At 45.8% G+C, this 18,312-nt stretch overlaps 1 protein-coding gene across 7 annotated transcripts in view; it reads left to right on the forward strand.

Moving 5' to 3' along the window:
* VWA7 (von Willebrand factor A domain containing 7) overlaps positions 1-18,312 on the forward strand; it is a 41,294-nt gene that overhangs the window by 21,585 nt on the left and 1,397 nt on the right. For 6 of the 7 annotated variants that reach the window (XM_077921065.1, XM_077921050.1, XM_077921059.1 and 3 more), the window contains 9 exons: positions 1,266-1,435; positions 4,829-4,941; positions 6,956-7,072; positions 7,614-7,793; positions 9,240-9,417; positions 11,546-11,698; positions 12,655-12,747; positions 14,612-14,895; positions 17,204-17,340. In XM_077921065.1, the coding sequence (XP_077777191.1) occupies positions 1,266-1,435; positions 4,829-4,941; positions 6,956-7,072; positions 7,614-7,793; positions 9,240-9,417; positions 11,546-11,698; positions 12,655-12,747; positions 14,612-14,895; positions 17,204-17,340 (1,425 nt within the window). The remainder of the gene's footprint in view (positions 1-1,265; positions 1,436-4,828; positions 4,942-6,955; positions 7,073-7,613; positions 7,794-9,239; positions 9,418-11,545; positions 11,699-12,654; positions 12,748-14,611; positions 14,896-17,203; positions 17,341-18,312) is intronic. The other variant, XM_077921074.1, reaches the window with a different exon arrangement.

Here is an 18,312-nt window from a genome sequence, read left to right on the forward strand (position 1 = left end):
CGCATAGCCCGCTATTTGAAAGGGACTATGCACTACAGGCTGAGGTTCACCAGTCAGAAGACTGGAGGTCTTGAAATCTTTGCAGATGCAAGTTTTGGAAGTGACACCACAGATGGTACAAGCACTTCTGGAGTATGCTACATGTACAACCACTGCCTGTTTGACTGGTTGTGCAAGAAGCAAACAACAGTGAGCCTAAGTTCCTGTGAAGCAGAACTCAATGCTCTGTCATTTTCACTCATGGATTGTGAATGGTTGATGCAACTGTTTAAGGACATCGGGGTTTTTGTGAAATGTCCTATACAAGTGTATCAAGACAATAGATCATGTTTGGCTTTGCTGAACTCTGAGAGTTGCAAGCAAAGAACCAAGTACTTGCAGATTAAGCTACATCGTGCAAGAGAGTGTATTCAGAAAGGACTGATTCGGGTGTCCTACATGGCAGGAAATGAAATTCCTGCTGATCTGTTGTCTAAGGTTGTTAACAAAGAACAACTTAAGGTTTATGTACAAAGGTTGCAATTGAGTGAACCACAGGTACAACAGGTTACACGGAAAGGGGGAGGATGTTAGGATATTTCCGTTCCACCTTAAGAGAGAGCAGGCTTGTGAGTCACAGAGTCTGCGTATTTCCTGTTACAGGATGTTTATGCTTGCTGTTTCCTTTCGATTTCAGTCGGTCGGAGTCACTGACTCAGAACGGTCATGTTTTTCCTTTGTTCTGACCAACGTTGAATAAACTGTAAATATACTCTCCTGCTGTGCATCTTTTGCTGTGTGGAGTCTGCTGAAAGAGTGTGCACCAGCCTAGGAATGTGGATCCAAAGGCTTCGTGTCGCTAAATGATACTGCGTGACTGCGTGACTACGGGAGGCAGATGGATGTCCGGCAGCCGGCTTGGGGCCAGATGGACGTTATCTCCCTGGCAGTATCCCAACATTCTTCTCGGGACTCTTTTTCCTTTTGGCACTATTGAATCCCCGGTCTACGGGCTCACAACTTCTTTTGCCTGAGGCAGGGCTTGAACCCACAACCTTGAGATTAATCGCTCTACCGACTGAGCTATTCCAAACAAAATAAATTTTGCTGGCAGCAGTGGGATTCAAACCCGTGCCCCCCGAAGAGACTGGAGCCTTCATCCAGCACCTTAGTGGCTCTGGGAGGGGGAAAACAGACTTATCACTGATGCAACTGAGCCCACAGGTGCCACATTGACAATTCTAGAGACAACGACTAAGCCACAGTTCTTGCTGTTTTGTTCCCAGGCTACTGGATATCAGTCCAGCTACAGGTCTGAGCTTTGTTGTGGACACCACTGGAAGCATGGGCGAGGAGATCAGCGCAGCCAAGCGCCAAGCCTGGGAGATCATCACGTCGCGCCGAGGAACCCTCCAGGAGCCAGATTTCTATCTCTTAGTCCCTTTCAACGACCCTGGTGAGATGGTTGATGAGGGCCCATTTTCTAAAATAAATGTTTGTTAGATTTTGCACCGTGATAACACAAACCACAAAGCAAGATGATACACAAAAACAGAAAAAAAGAAAAAAGAAGAAAGAGGGGGGAAAAAGGGGGGGAAACAATAAACAGATAAACAATAACAACTAACTTAATTCTTCACAAATCCAACCTTTTAAACATCTTGGTTGACTTCCTCAAATCCCTCCCTTCTGAGTTTCCTTGCAATTAAAAGTAACAGCTTTCCAATATCATTATTAAACTAAAACAATTTCCAATTATAGTCCATCTTATTCACTTTTCTTAACATTCTAAATCCCATTTATTAACCGTAATTATAACTTAATTTAATCCTAGGCCTATTTGTTTCTTTCAAGTAATTTTTAATTTTTTATATTACAATAGTTATTCAAATAGTCCTTGAATTTCCTCCAGTCCTCTTGAAACTCCTCTTCTTTCTGGTCGCGGATTCTTCCAGTCAGGTCAGCTAGCTCCGAAAAGTCCACCATCTTCATCTGCCAATCTTCCACTGTTGGTAGTTCTTGTGTTTTCCCATTTTTAGCAAGTAATATTGATGAGGGCCCATTTTCAGTGGGGAGGGAAGTGTTTTTTAAAACTAAATATTACATACAGTGGTACCTCGGGTTAAGAACTTAATTCGTTCTGGAGGTCCGTTCTTAACCTGAAACTGTTCTTAACCTGAGGTACCCCTTTAGCTAATGGGGCCTCCTGCTGCTGCCGCGCTGCCGGAGCACGATTTCTGTTCTCTTCCTGAAGCAAAGTTCTTAACCCGAGGTACTATTGCGGGGTTAGCAGAGTCTGTAACCTGAAGCGTCTGTAACCCGAGGTACCACTGTATTCGTTAAATGTGAGGAAAGGCCGTATCTGGATCAGTGGCTTTGCACAAAGGAGGTCAAAGAATCGGAACCACACAGTTGAAAAGAGACCACAGGGGTCATCTAGTCCAACCCCTGAAATGTGGGAACCTTTTGCCCAACGTGAGACTCGAACCCATGGCCCTGAGGTTAAGAGTTCTCATGCTCTACCGAGTGAGGTATCCCCCCAGAAAAAGCAAGGCCTGAGCTCAGGGATGATGGGAGTTGTAGTTCAGCAACATCTGGGGACCCACAGGTTGAGAACCGCTGGTATAAGGGATGAGGCATTCATTCATGCATCCCTGGTACAGGGCTTTATATCCCAGAACCAACACCTTGAACTTGGCCTGGTAGCTGATTGGCAGCCAGTTCAATTCTTCCCACAGTGGAGTAATGCGTTGGCCCCAGTGAGCCGTTGAGCTTTTGTGTTTTGCATCAGCTAGCCGCAGCTTCCAGACCAACCTCAAGGGCAGCCCCATGTCGACTGCATTGTAGTAATCAAGGCTGGAGCGTACCAGCTTGTGGACAACAGTGGTCCAGCTATCCAGCTGAAGCTGGCAGAAGGCATTCCTAGCCACTGAGGTGTTGACTGGGTCCCTAGTGACAAAGATGGATTTGGAAAGCACCCAGCAGACTACGTACCTACCTTTTCAGTGAATTGCACTTAAAGGCAATTAAAAGCAGTATAATGCAAAGTACAAAGTCTTAACATAAGAATAAGGCACATGAAACGTCAATAAAACAGTCAGCTGAGCCGTACCATGCCAGTTTGTTGGAGAAAGTTCTGCCTGCATAAAAATGTTTTGCTGCTAGAGGGAGCAAGGATCTTGGAGAGAGCCAGTGTGGTGTAGTGGTTAAGAGCAGTAGTCTCATAATCTGGGGAACCAGGTTCACGCCTCTGCTCCTCCACACGCAGCTGCTGGGTGACCTTGGGCCAGTCACACTTCTTTTGAAGCCCCACTCACCTCACAGAGTGTTTGCTGTGGGGGAGGAAGGGAAAGGAGAATGATAGCCGCTTTGAGACTCCTTAAAGGGAATGAAAGGCAGGATATCGAATCCAAACTCTTCTTCTTCTTCTTCTTGGAGACTGGGCAAGACTGGCTTCTCTCGACAAAGGACCTCTAGAGCCTGGGATGAGGTGACCAGAAAGCCCCCTCTTTGTCTCCTGTCAACCCCCCTTCAGATGTTGGCAGCTAGAAAGAAGGGCCTCTCTCAAAGATCTTCAAGACCTGGGCAGGCACTTTTGGGGAAGATGGTCTTTCTATGTAGCTTCCTGACTTGTATGGGTTTTAGCTGGGAGAAACCTCTGACTCTTCCAGATGTTGCTGAACTACAGCTCCCATCAGCCCCAGCAAGCACAGCCATTGGCAAGGGATTATGGGAGCTGTAGTTCAGCGACATCTGAAAGGGCCAGAGATTCTTCGCACCAGGCTAAGAGGCAGCAGCTAAGCGGGTTCAGATTGAGGAATACTCTGTTCCGTGGTGCTTAAATGTGAGTTGGCAGGTGGGAACGCTGCATAGAAAATGCCGTCCAAGATCTGTTTATAGGCCCAGGTAAATGTCAGGCCAGGAAGGATTAAGACCTCAGGAATACAAGGCTTAAACTGTCAAAAGAAGTCGTCATAAGGAAAAGCACAGCTAAGAACAGAATAGCCAGTTTATTCGGTGACAGTGAAGCCAGGAGCCAGATAAGGAAACTATTGCGGTGCCATTATAATGGAGGCCTTATATTTGCCTTCTGTTGGCATTTGATTAGATGCTAGGAGAGGATATATTTATTAGATACTACCCTTCCTTCCTCACATTAGTGAGTTCATCAGTGTGCCATCCCTTTGCAGCTGCTCAGGGAAGCTACCGGTAGTTTACCCTTTTAGTGTTGGTAATCCAGAACGCTTTAAGGCAGACTGGATTTTCCTGTATCTCCCCCTTTTCTCCCCCTTAAAATAACAATCACACACAAACAGTCTTCTAAGAGGCAAAAATAGTATCTGCTCACTCAGAATAAGTCTTAAAGAACGACAGGTACAGTAGCTTGATGCAGGCAGACTTAAAATGGGAATTAAGTTACAAAGGCATACTAGGTCCAGCTTAAAAATGGAGTCTGAGCTTAAGCCAGTCACGACTGGACCTAACGGTCAGGGGTACCTTTACCTTTAAAATATATTATTATATTATATTATATTATATTATATTATATTATATTATATTATATTATATTATATTATATTATATTATATTATATTATTATTTATAGCTGTTTAATTCTTACACCTGTTAGTTGATGCTGGTTCATACATGCATTTCCATCCCTTGGAGACTACAGGTTGATGTGTAGATTTGCACTTACGAATCTGCTGTTGCAGGTCAAAAAAGAAATAACTTTAATCATAGTGCCTCTGATGCCATGTTGTTCCATTGAGACACTTCATTTATTCATTTGACATGTGTCTACATGAATCGGCATTTATGCTCTCTCTTCTCTCTCTCATCCCTTCAGAGTTTGGCCCTGTCCATAAGACCAGCGACCCGGATGAGTTCTGGAAATTCCTCAACACCATTAGCCCTCTGAAAGGCGGAGACGAGCCAGAAATGTGCCTTTCTGCACTTCAGGTTAGTATCCATGCGATATCTTTAAGGTCTGTGTCATTTTCTAGATCTCGGCACTGTAAGATAAATGCTGCTGAGATCAATGTTTATTTTGCAATCCTCTTCGTGAACTTGCAACCTCAAAGGAATTGTACCACCTTGATACTCTAAGGAGAATTGTAGGTCTCTGCTTGTTTCTGGAAACAGCGAGGGGCAAGAACGCTCTTGGGCTCGAATCCTGCGGGCATCTGGTTGGCCACTATGAGAACAGGATGCTGGACTCGACGGGCCATTGGCCTGATCCATCACACTCTTCTGATGTTCATATATCTCTATATCAAAGCCTTACTGCATGTGCAGAGCTAATGTGCCTGGCAGTGGCAAATGGTCAGAGAAGTGATTCTTAGGACCAGAGCCAAGCCACAACGTGAGAGAGAATGAGGAGGATTTAGGGTGTCATATAAAGAGAAGGACATTGTCAGGTGTGCGTGCAGGAGCCAGGCCCTGGGACCAATAGGACTCTGCAGGACTGGGGCCGTCCTAAGTTTGTTCTGAATAGGCAAGGCGTGGCCTCACAGGTGAGGCCGATTGTTAACTCACAGCACCTTGACGCAAGAGCCGGGAAAGGATATAAGGTCAGCATTTTCCCTTCGGCTCTTTGCTACAGCAACAGGTTCCCTGCCTTGCTGCATTTGACTCCTTGCTTCCTGCTCCTCAGACTCTTGGCTTTCTGACTCCTGGCTTCTGGACTCCCGTTCCTGCTCCCACCCCACCATCTTGCCCCCGGTCCCGACGTCCCCAGCCGGGACTTTGATCGCCCGTGAACCAGACCATGACAGACATGCCCATTTTTTTTTAGTTTTAATCTGGCGAAGTCAACCTTCTCTGGCTGATCTGCTTCACGTGAATGTCATAACTAAGGAGATAGAAGTTTAGGGCATTTTCCTAAAGAAGAGGATTTAAAGGGGCACTTGCACATAATTAATTTGTAATGTGTAAGTGCTTGTCTTTGTCAGGGGCTGGTCTGGATCGGAAGATGCAATTGCAGGGAGATCAGCTCCTAAAAGAAGAGGAGGGGGAATACCCCCCCCCCTGGAGTCCAGCATTTCCAGAAGCAGAGAAATGGGCAGACACAGAAGCTGCACAGTTGAGAGAGGAGCTTCCCAGCTGTGAGATAGTAGCTAAGCAACCAGAAGGGAGGGAGCAGCTGGGCGATACATCAGTCGAGAGTGGGGGGGGGACCCCTCCCTCCCCCCCGAACTCGGAGGTCCGAGTGTGTCAGAGAACAAAGGAGACACCGGGGGGGGGGGGGGAGGAACTGTTGAGAATTCCGTTCCACCTTAAGGGACAGACAATGTGGAATTGTTGCATGTCACATGTCTGTTTAGATCCCAGCACAGTATTCTGGGAACTTCCGTTTGTGTATAGCTTTTGTTTTTCCCGTTCTCTCTGAGACGACATGAGAGAGAGACGACATGCTTCTTTGTCCTGATTTATGATTAATAAATCTGTAGTTATAGTATGACTTCACAAGCCTCACGCCTATTCTGTAGTACACTCTGCTAATAGCGTGCCCTGGCTTTTGAAGTCCGGGTCGCTGATTTACGTCAAAGCACGGGCCGACGGATGGAGACGGCACAGCTGGGGCTTGCCAACTGGCCTCCCGGCCCTCTGCATGTCGACAGGAACTTCCCATTGGCACGCTTCTTGCTGCGGAAGTGGGGAGGAGTCTTGAGTAGGCAACTGATATCCTTGCAGAGGGTTGCCTGTTTGTGCTTGCAACATAACGCTGTAATAAAAGGACTATCCATCTACCAAATGCTCGTTAATTCTTAGCGGCGAGCTACCAGAAGGGAGAGGGGAACTCCCGTACTTTTGACAGTCTTGAACCTACAAAATGGAGAGCCTGTTGGAGCCAAAGCAACCAGCCGTAAGCTCTTCCAGGGGTTTTTTTGGGCTGTTATTTATCACCAAGGAGGTGAATGCTGTCCTTGGTTCAACAGATAGGAATCTCACCTGCCCTTGTCCGCTTCTCCAGCTTGCCCTCCAGAACTCGCCGCCGTACTCCGAGATCTTCGTCTTTACTGATGCATCCGCTAAAGATGCACACCTGAAGAACAGCGTGGAAGCCCTCATCCAGGAACAGAAATGCAAGGTGGGCTGAGCTGTTTGCTTTTCATGATGCTCGATTTTGAAAAACACTGATAAGGGATCTGAATTTTTGTTAAAGGTAAAGGGACCCCTGACCATTAGGTCCAGTTGTGACCAACTCTGGGGTTGCGGCGCTCATCTCGCTTTATTGGCGGAGGGAGCCAGCGTACAGCTTCTGGGTAATGTGGCCAGCATGACTAAGCCGCTTCTGGCGAACCACAGCAGCGCACGGAAACACCGTTTACCTTCCCGCCAGAGGGGTACCTATTTATCTACTTGCACTTTGACGTGCTTTCGAACTGCTAGGTTGGCAGGAGCAGGGACTGAGCAATGGGAGCTCATCCCATCGCGGGGATTTGAACCACTGACCTTCCGATCGGCAAGTCCTAGGCTCTGTGGTTTAACCCACAATGCTAACCGCGTAATTTTTGTTACGGTTCTGTAGAAATCCAGGGCGAAATGGGCTGTGTAATAACACAATGAAACCATCTGTCCGCGCTGCCCCCAGTATAAAGCTGCTCCCCCCCACTTCCACTTGACATCAGGTGACCTTCCTAATAACAGAAGATCCCTCCAGAACCCGGGTGAAAAGGGAAACACTTTCCCCAGACCGATTCAACCTCTACATCAGCCTAGCTCACAGCTCCGGTGGCCAGATCATATTTACGGACAACGAGAACATCCAGAGGGTGTCGGAAATCATCGGTGAATCCAGCACTTCTTCGGTAATGGGGGTGGAGAGGGGGAAATAGGGGGGAATGCTTATTTTTAAGGACAGTGGTACCTCAGGTTACATAGGCTTCAGGTTTCAGACTCCGCTAACCCAGAAATAGTGCTTCAGGTTAAGAACTTTGCTTCAGGATGAGAACAGAAATCGTGCTCCGGCGGCGTGGCAGCAGCAGCGGGAGGCCCCATTAGCTAAAGTGGTGCTTCAGGTTAAGAACAGCTTCAGGTTAAGAACGGACCTCCAGAACGAATTAAGTACTTAACCCGAGGTACCACTGTACTCGTTTAAACATTGTAAAATAAAACCCACTGGCCTATTCATTAGGACGCTTTTCTAGTTTATGAAAAAATGTTTTTAATTGGTTTACTTAAACTAGGGGTAGGCAACCTAAGGCCCAGGGGCCGGATGCGGACCAGTGGCCTTCTCAATCCGGCCTGCAGACGGTCCGGGAATCAGCCTGTTTTTACACAAGTAGAATGTGTCCTTTTCTTTAAAAAGCATCTCTGGGTTATTTGTGGGGCCTGCCTGGTGTTTTTACATGAGTAGAATGTGCGCTTTTATTTAAAATGCATCTCTGGGTTATTTGTGGGGCATAGGAATTCGTTCATTCCCCCCCTCCAAATATAGTCTGGCGCACCACATAGTCTGAGGGATGGTGGACCAGCCCATGGCTGAAAAAGCTTGCTGACTCCTGACTTAAACTGATCAGCTAAACGTTGCAGCCCTCGGGAAGGAATATAGCAAAGAATCATAGAGTTGGAAGGGACCACGAGAGTCATCTAGTCCAACCCCCTGCAGTGCAAGAATCTTTTGCCCGACGTGGGGCTCGAACCCACAAACCTCAAGATTCAGAGTCTCATGCTCTGCCGACTGAGCTATCCCAGTCTAGGTAGCACTACACTGATCATCGGTGCAAGCCTTTCTGCTTGCCTGATGGCCTGCCCTCTCCTCCCTCCCCTCCCCCTCTGTTTGGGGTTTGCCTGACCCATCTCCCAGCCCTCTATGGGGGGTGGGAAGAGCAGGGGAAGCCCCACTGGGCTAGCGGAAGTGTTTGTGCAGGCTTCTGCTGGCGGGGCTTTGTTAGCTGAATCGTGCTCCTGATTTTGTTGTCGTTTGAGAGAGATGACCAACCTGATCCTACGACAGGCATAGGCAAACGTGGCCCTCCAAATGTTTTGGGACTACAACTCCCATCACCCCTGACCACTGGTTCTGTTAGCTAGGGATGATGGGAGTTGTAGTCCCAAAACATCTGGAGGGCCACGTTTGCCTATGCCTGTCCTACGATGTGATGGCTTAAACGACATTTTCATAATTATTTTTAAAAAACCATTGTGAAAGACTCTGCCTTCAAGTTGCTGTGCTGTGCATTCAGAAAAACACACATTCTGCTTCAAACCACACGTTTTTTCACATGTTTCCCCCGTCGCTTCACTCTTTCCAGGTGACGCTCTTCCGCCACCAGAAAGGGAATATCTTCAGCCCCAAGGGGTCGCAGCGGAGGAGGAGAAAGGAAGCGGCGCAGCTGGAGGATCACACCTTCTGGATTGACAGCTTGGTGGACAAAGTGGTCTTGACCATTCAGGGGGGCGTTCGGGCCTTTGAGATGCAGAACCCTGCAGGTAGCACGATCTGTGGCTTTTCAATGGCACCTGTCTGCTCTCTCAAGTGGGTTGCCCCCAGGGTGGATTTGATTTAAATCAAATTGATTTAAATCACAGTTTAAATCACTAGTCAGTAAGACTTGATTTAAATCTTTTTCTTTTTTTAACAGAAAGACTCATTCTTGCTGTGGTATAATCTTAATATTTACAACCAGATGAAGGTTTCAATTTTTGGAATAATAAATTTTCAGAGTAGTTTTTACAGTTATATCAAAAATTACTGATTAGGTTATACTATTGGAAATGCATAGACAGATAATTATGACATTATTGTGAGGTTTAATAAGTTAACTGTTTATTTTTGGACAGCTTTTCTGCTGTACTTTATTGGAAGTAGAAAAAACAATCATTTCCTTAATAAACTTTTAAATAATTTATTTAACTAAAACAATAACATTGTAGCGTATGTATCCATGTTTGCTTAGACTGAGTTTTAGCACACATGAAAAACTTAAAACAAATCTTTGTTTCCTGCTGGATAACCTTTGGACTATAATGTAACTTAAATAGAAAACTATCTTTAGAAAGATTTTTCCTCCAAAAGCATTTTATTTTAAATTTTATTTTTTATATTTATATTTATATAAATATAATTTATATTTATATTTTAAATTTTTATAGTTTATATTTATATTTTAAATTTTATTTATTTTAAACCCCCGATTTAAATTTAACTAATAATTTTAAAAATCCAATTTTTTAATTATTATTTTTTTATTATTTTTATCCACCCTGGTTTCCTCTGTGTTTTGGGTTCTACTTGCTTTATGTTTTAGGTGCTGTGCAGAGGGTAAGAAATCAGGTTACATTAGGGCCAAGCCACACTGCCATTTATCCTGTGATTTCAAGTCATGGCTCCAAGATTTCCTTTCTTTCGCCCTGCCACTTTCCCCAGGAAAAAAGCCCCTAGTTTACTGCTGAATCGGAACAAACAGCAATCAAGTTTTTCTTTGGATTAATGCTTGCTCTGATTCAGCTGTAAACTGTGGATTTCCCTGGGGGAAAACAGCGAGACAAAAACAAAAGCAAACCTCTTGGACCCATGGCTTGAATGGCAGGGACCTGTGGATGGGCTCTTAGTCACAGGGGAATTCCAGACAGGGATTTCTGGTGGGATCAGTCCTTCTCTTGCAGTGCAAGTTTATCACAGTGCCCACACTACTTCAGTGGCCTCGGAACGCCAGCATGTATCATCTCCTTTCCATTTAATCTTGACTAAATCTCTTGGCAGAAAATCTGATAAGTTAGAAATAACCTGTTGCGAATGGGCCGTTTGCAGTTACTGAATTGTTCTGCCTGGACACTGAGGTCCAGCTCTGAGGGCCTTCTGGTGGTTCCCTCACTGCGAGAAGTGAAGTTACGGGGAACCAGGCAGAGGGCCTTCTTGGTGTTGGCACCCTCCCTGTGGAACCCCTCCCGTCAGATGTCAAGAAAATCAACAACTTATTTATACCCCGCCCATCTGGCTGGGTTTCCCCTAGTCACTCTGGGTGCCTTCCAACGGAATATTAAAATACAATAATCTATTAAACACTAAAAGCTTCCCTAAACAGGGCTGCCTTCAGATGTCTTCTAAAAGTTTGGTAGTTATTTTTCTCTTAGACATCTGGTTGGAGGGTGTTCCACAGGGCGGGTGCCGCCGAGAAGGCCCTCTGCCTGGTTCCCTGTAACTTGGCTTCTCGCAGCGAGGGAACTGCCAGAAGGCCCTCAGCGCTGGACCTCAGTGTCCGGGCTGGATGATGGGGGTGGAGACGCTTCTTCAGATATACTGGGCCAAGGCCTTTTGCGGCTTCAAAGGTCAGCACCAACTACCTGACTTTCAGAAGACATCTGAAGGCAGCCCTGTTTAGGGAAGTTTTTATCTTGTTTTTATTAAGTTGGGAACCACCCAGAGTGACTGGGGAAACTTAGCCAGATGGGTGGGGTATAAATAATAGATGATGATGATGATGATGATGATGATGATGATGATGATGATGAATGGACCCATTTACAGTTCTAAGCTCCCACCGTTTATCCAGTCCAGCCAATTTTAAGGGAATAACGTTTAACCCAGTTTATGTTCCCCTTGTGACCTTCCATGCAGGTGTAAGACAGGCTTCTTCATCAGCCAGCGGTCCATTGGCCAAGATCCAGTCCATTGGCAGCATCTACAGGGCAGTCCTTTCTCCCCCTCTCCATTCTGGTAAATGGACGCTGACACTTCAGTCGCAAGGCCACTATTCTGTGCACGTCCAAGGTGAGGAAAGGCTAAACCGAGGTGCTGGAATAAGTGAGGCCACAATGCTGAGCTCCAGTTTTCCTCTGCATGATCTTGCACACACCTGGAGGCGCTAGGGAGTGCCAGTTGCATCGGATCTATTATTGGCCTAAAACAGTGGCCATCTTTTTTGGATCTTTGAGCAAACGATTGCTCCAACACGGTGAAACTCTGTTCTCTAGAGCAAATGATTTCTAGTGAGGCCCAGAGGGTGGCAAGATGAGAGCAGGGCCTTCTCTGCAGTGGCTCCCCGTCTGTGGAATGCTCTCTCCAGGGAAGTTTCTTTTATTCTTGTTCTTACTGAAATTCTATATCTATCTATCTCTCTACCTCTATCTATCGTCTATCTATCTATCTATCTATCTATCTATCTATCTATCTATCATCTATCATCTATCATCTATTTCTGTTTTACAATTTAGAGTATTAACTTAAACAACCTTAAAATATCAGTGACTTCCCTTCTTCTCTTTCCATGGTTCATTTTGCATATAATAAATCCCTGCATATTTTCAATAATAATAATAATAATAAATTTTATTTATATCCCGCCCTCCCCAGCCGAAGCCGGGCTCAGAGCAGCTAAACTATATATAAACTATATATAAACTAAACCATTCACTATTCCATTACTGCATCCATCAAAACTTGTTGATGCTGTTGAATTTACCTTAACGCTGCCAACGTTTTAAAGTGTGCACAATTTCCCCCCATATATTCGATAACCATTTCCCAATCTTCTTTAAACATATGTTCTTCTTGTTCTCTTCTTCTTTATGTTAGGTCTGCAAGCTGCACATATTCCATCAGCTTAAGTTGCCATTCTTCTTTAGTTGGGACTTTGCTCGTTTTCCATTTTTGGGCTAACAAAACACATAAATAACCTTTTTTTTTACACATGAGAATTTCCGTGATACTCTTGTACTTGTTGACAGGTCAGAGCACCTTTGACTTCCTGTATTACTTTGCGGTTCCAAAGGACGGACGCCACCCTGGGCTTTTTATGATGGATAGTTCCCCTGTACAAGGTATGTATGGGATCTTTCCCCTTCAGCTCCTTGGTGTTAGTTTTTGCACAGCTGTGTGGCAGCAGCACTGGGGAGTGACCGTGATTTAAAAAAAAAATTAAAAAGTCCTTGTCATTATCCAGTCTTAAAAGACTATAGGAAGTGGACTGGGAATTAGACACTGAGTGGTCTTCTCCGTGGGGCAAATTTCCCTATGGGTCTACTTCCACCCAGCTTAAAGAAACTTCAATAAAATCTGCACAAAAAGTGTGCTTTGTGCCACTGGGAGTGTCAAATATTCAGAAAAAACAAGTTCACCAATGTGTTGGAAAGAATGAACCATTAAGGGATCATTTTAAACGTATGTGGTGGGCCTGTGGGAAAAGTGACCCAATTTAAGCAATCAAATTTATCTTGATTTTAGAAAGGAAGTTTAAATATTTTTTTTTAAAAAAACCATTACTGAGTTTATTCATGGGAGAACACCAAGATATAATATGGAAACCATTTGTGGGATGTACATTGTTAGAAGACGGAGTTTTTATAGCTCAAACCTAGACATTTAAAGGATTTCACCTGTCTTTTTAAAAATCTATTGGCAAAATGCAAAACATTTATCTTTTCATAATTTTTTGTTTAGCTTTTCATCTGTGCTCTCCGTAGAGTTTATTTTAATATGTTCTGCTTTTTCCTAATGTTGGTTTTTGGAAAATACTTTCCCCCCACCCCCAGCCTTTGTCTCTATTAACTGTCCAATATATTTGGTGGTCAGATATGAAATAATCCCTCTGTTGGTTCCATTCCACACCTTGGCCTCACCTGTTTCCTCAGACATTATTGCTAGCTACCAATTTCCAGCCTAATCGCAGGCTTGGATACTTCCAGAGGCCCTGCCTATAAGCCAGCACACTTAGCATCTTTGGGATTGGATGAACACAAAAAATACAAGAATAGCTCTGCTGGATTTGACCAACGGCCCATTGAGGCAGGAATCCTGTTCTCACATTGTCCTGTCAAGATGCCCCCAAGGGGAAGTCCAGTCAAAGGAGACTCTATGCGATTGGAGCACACATCTTGCTTTCAGGCTGAGGGAGCCGGTGTTTGTCCACAGACAGCTTTCTGGGTCATATGGCTAGCATGACTAAACCGCTTCTGGCACAACGGGACACCATGACAGAAACCAGAGCGCACGGAAATGCCATTTACCTTCCCGCTGCAGCGGTACCTATTTATCTACTTGCACTGGTGTGCTTTCAAACTGCTAGGTTGGCAGGAGCTGGGACAGAGCATTGGGAACTCACTCTGTCGCAGGGATTCGAACTGCCCACCTTCTGATCGGCATGTCCAAGAGGCTGAGTGGTTTAGACCGCAGCGCCACCCGCATCCCTACTCTTCCGTCCTGAACTCTCCCAGCAACTGGCGTGGTCCAATGAGCTTTTGCCTTTCATTTCTTTTTCTTTTAAATTTTTTTAATTCATTTTTCTTTTTAATTCATTACATACACCTCAAAATTCTTAACATTTACTATATTTTCCTCCCTTCCTCCCCTTCAGGGCTTCACCCAACTTCCGCTTCTGGTTTGTTTCTCTTTTCACCCACTTTGCTATCTCCTAACAGGAAAAGTCATTAATAACATAACATCAAGCCTAAAAACATAGAAATAAACACACCATAATATTTCACTATTTTCTAAATGTTTTCTAATACTAATAATGTGAATGTTTGTTTACATCCTGCCATCAAGTCTATTGACTTCCTTTGTTTCTGCAAATATAATATAAATGGTTCCCATTCTTTTTCAAAGTCGCTGTTGTCTTTTTCTATCTTTCATCTGTCTGTCATTTTTGCCAGTTCTGCATAGAACTTTTGCCTTTCCTTTCAACAGGCCTGCCCACTTACCTGGTCGTTATGGCGACCGGTTTGAAGCGATCCCCTGAAGCCGGTTCGGTTCAGCTGAAAGCTGTGAACCTGGAGGGGAGGGGAGGCAGCCTCGAGGAGCTGAAACTGGAAGGAGGAGCCAACCGGACGGACCTGCTGGTGGCCAAGCTGCCTCCCACCCTGATGACTGACAGCAGCTTCTCTGTAGTGCTGCGGGCTCTGGATGGAGACGGCCAGAAGGTGGAGAGGGCTGCCCCTCAAGCGACCACTGTTGAGGCATCCCTGCTGGAGGTAAGCAAAGAAGAGAGCCATGCGTCTTGATTTGGGGAAGCTGCAGTGGCGGAGGAAGGGGGGCTGCCCCAGGTGTCATCACTGAGGGAATAGACATAGCGCTGTGTGGGGCTTGCATCTGCCCTCCACCTCTCCCTCAGCTGCCCTACAGCTGAGGGGGGAGGCGGCAGAGAGGCTCCACGCAGCTTGACCCGCCTGCGGCGACAGGATGCGTGCACCGCACCAGGCACGCAAGTGGCTGGCCACGCCACTGGGAAGCAGTACTTTGCAAGTCAGTTCTCCAGGGGCCATCAGCTGCACCATCAGACAGCTCTTAGTCAAGCACCACTCTCACCCTTGCCCTCCTTCTATATCTGTTAATCCCCGTCGAGGGGATTCGAACTGTCAACCTTGTGATCAGCAAGCCCAAGGGGGGGCTCAGCGGTTTAGACCACAGCGCCACCTGCATCCTGTTGCTCTGTCCCAGCTCCTGCCAACCTAGCAGTTTGAAAGCACACCAGTGCAAGTAGATAAATAGGTACTGTATTTTTCGCTCCATAGGGCGCACCGGACCATAGGGCGCACCTAGTTTTTAGGGGGGAAATCTTATTTCCCCCCCCCAGCCCCAAAGAGCATCGTATAGGCTGCACAACCTCTCCCTTCCGGAGGGGTTGCGCGCAGCTATGGCACAAGCCAAGGCAGCCAGCGGGATGTATCCTGTTAAGTTGTGGGTGAACATATCAGACGACACAGCGATTCTTCCAAAGCAGCTCTTTATTTGTAAGCTGGAACAGAACTGCACTGAGGAGCTCAGTCAGCCTGCTTATATAGAGCTCCACTAGAATGCAACAGTAACCATTTTCTGTAACTAGCCAATCACTGAACGTCACTTTCGATCCTTCATTTGCATAACTATCCACAGTATCCCCCTGCTGGCCCAGGGTGAGAACTTCAGTACATAACAGATCCTGCTCGCTGTTTTGGCTTCCTCTTTAGCCCCACGCAACCTCTCCCTGCCGGGAGAGGCTGCGCAGGGCTAAATAAGCCATAGCCGCGTGCAGCCTCTCCCTGAAGCCTGCACTACTCCCTTGCAAGCAGTCCAGTTTGATCGATCTACCTGCGGTTTAAATAAACATAGAACCATAGAATTGTAAGAGTTGGAAGGGACTAGTCATCCAGTCCAACTCCCTGCAAAGCAGAAATTGCCATTGTATACCGAGAAACAGGGAATTATGTTCAAATGTGTGTGGGGGTGTGTATGTAAATATGTGCAATTTTTCTGGCAAAGGGTGTTTAAGGAGATAACAGAAATCTCTGGGTTAAAGCTGACCACAAGCCCAGAGGTAGCATTATTTTCAATTTTAGATGGGGTGGAAGGTTCGCAGGCTAGGAAGGACTTGCTCACATGTTTATTGACAGCTGCACACATTATTGTAGCTAGGAAGTAGAAGGGGCAAGTGGAATATAAAATGGAAGAATGGTATAAAGAGGTTTGGGATGTAGCTATTAATGATAAATTAATGTGCCATTAAGGTAAGATGGGGGAATATGCAGAAGAAATGATTTTGAGGAGAATTTGTACTGTTAAAATGGAAAGGGGTCAAACCATCGCAAGAGGTGTTGAAATTTTGGGAGGTTGGATAGTTAAAATGGAATGGTCTCGGTAGTGGGGTGCACACATTTATTCTTATGTATTTATGATTATTACTTTGTCACAAAAGAAGAAAAAAGAAACTCCATTGGCCCAGTCCTGTGGGAGATTCAGCAGGTGCCTTCTGTGCCAGTTGTTAAATGCCTGCTGGAAAAAAAAAATGCCATTCTGCAAGGCCTGTGCAGGCAATTAAGAAAACACTTTTCAGCCAAGGGTTAATTGAAGCCTGCTCTTAGCTTTTTGCTGTTTTTTATTGTAAGGTTTTATGGCTGTAAACTGCTTTTTAAATGACATTTAAAATAAATAAATAAAGTGGCACATCGTCATGCTTTTTTGGTCTATGCAAACTGTTATGTACTGAAGTTCTCACCCTGGGCCAGCAGTGGGATACTGTAGATAGTTATGCAAATAAGGGATCGAAAGTGATGTCCAGTGATTGGATAGTTTTAGAAAATTGTTACAGTTACGTTGTACCGGAGCTCTATATAAGCAGGCTGACTGAACCCTTCAGTTCAGTTCTGTTCTGGCCTCTGAATAAACAAGAGCTGTTTGAAGAATCACTGTGTCGTCTGATATGTTCACCCACAATTTAACACAAACCTACCTGCAAATATGCGCCCAAGCATTTGCGCATGCCTTCCTTTAGGGAGCTCTAACCTATACCCTGCTTTGTTCCAGCTGAGCACAGACGCTCCGGTGTTCCCAGGGAGACCTGTTGCCATTGCCTGGAAGGTGACGAATCCCGGCTCACCCAAGCGGTATGATCTGAGGGTAAGCAGCGTTCCTGGGTTCCCGGTCAACATCTCCAGCTCCAGGTAATTCTGATGAATGAGCAACCATGGAAGACGCCAGTTCCTAGCATTGTAACTCGGCGTTTTCTAGTCTTTTATGCCCTGCCCTGCCCCACATTCCAAAGGTAGGGCTTGTGCGCATGCCACTATCGCACTGTGCAGAATGCAACTTCCTAAAAACTCAATTTCCGTTCCAAAATAAGAAATGTTTTGAGATCCTAAGGCTGTGAACGTTCTTGGAGATGTCAGGAGCCTGTGCACGTGAGAATGTTTTTGAAAGCTGGGTGATGAGGGTTTAGGCCTCTGTGCGGGTCTTTGTCCCCTACCTCCTCATGTTTAGAGGGGAAAGAAATTAGGGGTGTTGCCTCTCTGATTAGCGGTGGAGGCAGTTTTGTTGCTGGTCATACCACATTGTATTGATCATACAAACGACCGTATTTTTCGCTCTATAGGACGCACCTGACCATAGGACGCACCTTGTTTTAGAGGAGGAGAACAAGAAAAAAAATATTCTCCCCCTCTCTGCTCAGCGCCCCTTCAGCGAAGCGGCAGGAGAAACGGAGCCCCTTTCATTTCTCCTCCCGCTTGGCTGAAGGGGCGCTGCACAGCTCTCCTTCTCTGCTGAAGCCAGGAGAGTCTTGCTCTCCTGGCTTCAGCAAAAGGAACCCGAAGCCTGCGGAGCGCAGCGCGAGTTCCCGCTGTGCTCCGAAGGCTTCAGACGGCTATCCCCAAAGCCTGGAGAGCGAGAGGGGTCGGTCTCCAGGCTTCAGCGATAGCAACGCGAAGCCTCCGGAGCGCAGAGGGAGCGCTCCCTCTGCGCTTCAGAGGCTTCGCGTTGCTATTGCTGAAGCCAAGGAGCCTGCATTCGCTCCATAGGACGCACACACATTTCCCTTCATTTTTGGAGGGGGAAAAGTGTGTCCTATAGAGCGAAAAATACTGTACCTCGTTTTATATGAAATACGGTCTATACATGTTTTTACAGCTAGATAAAAT

The sequence above is a fragment of the Podarcis muralis genome, chromosome 2 (assembly GCF_964188315.1).
Source record: "Podarcis muralis chromosome 2, rPodMur119.hap1.1, whole genome shotgun sequence".
Lineage (NCBI taxonomy): Eukaryota > Metazoa > Chordata > Lepidosauria > Squamata > Lacertidae > Podarcis > Podarcis muralis.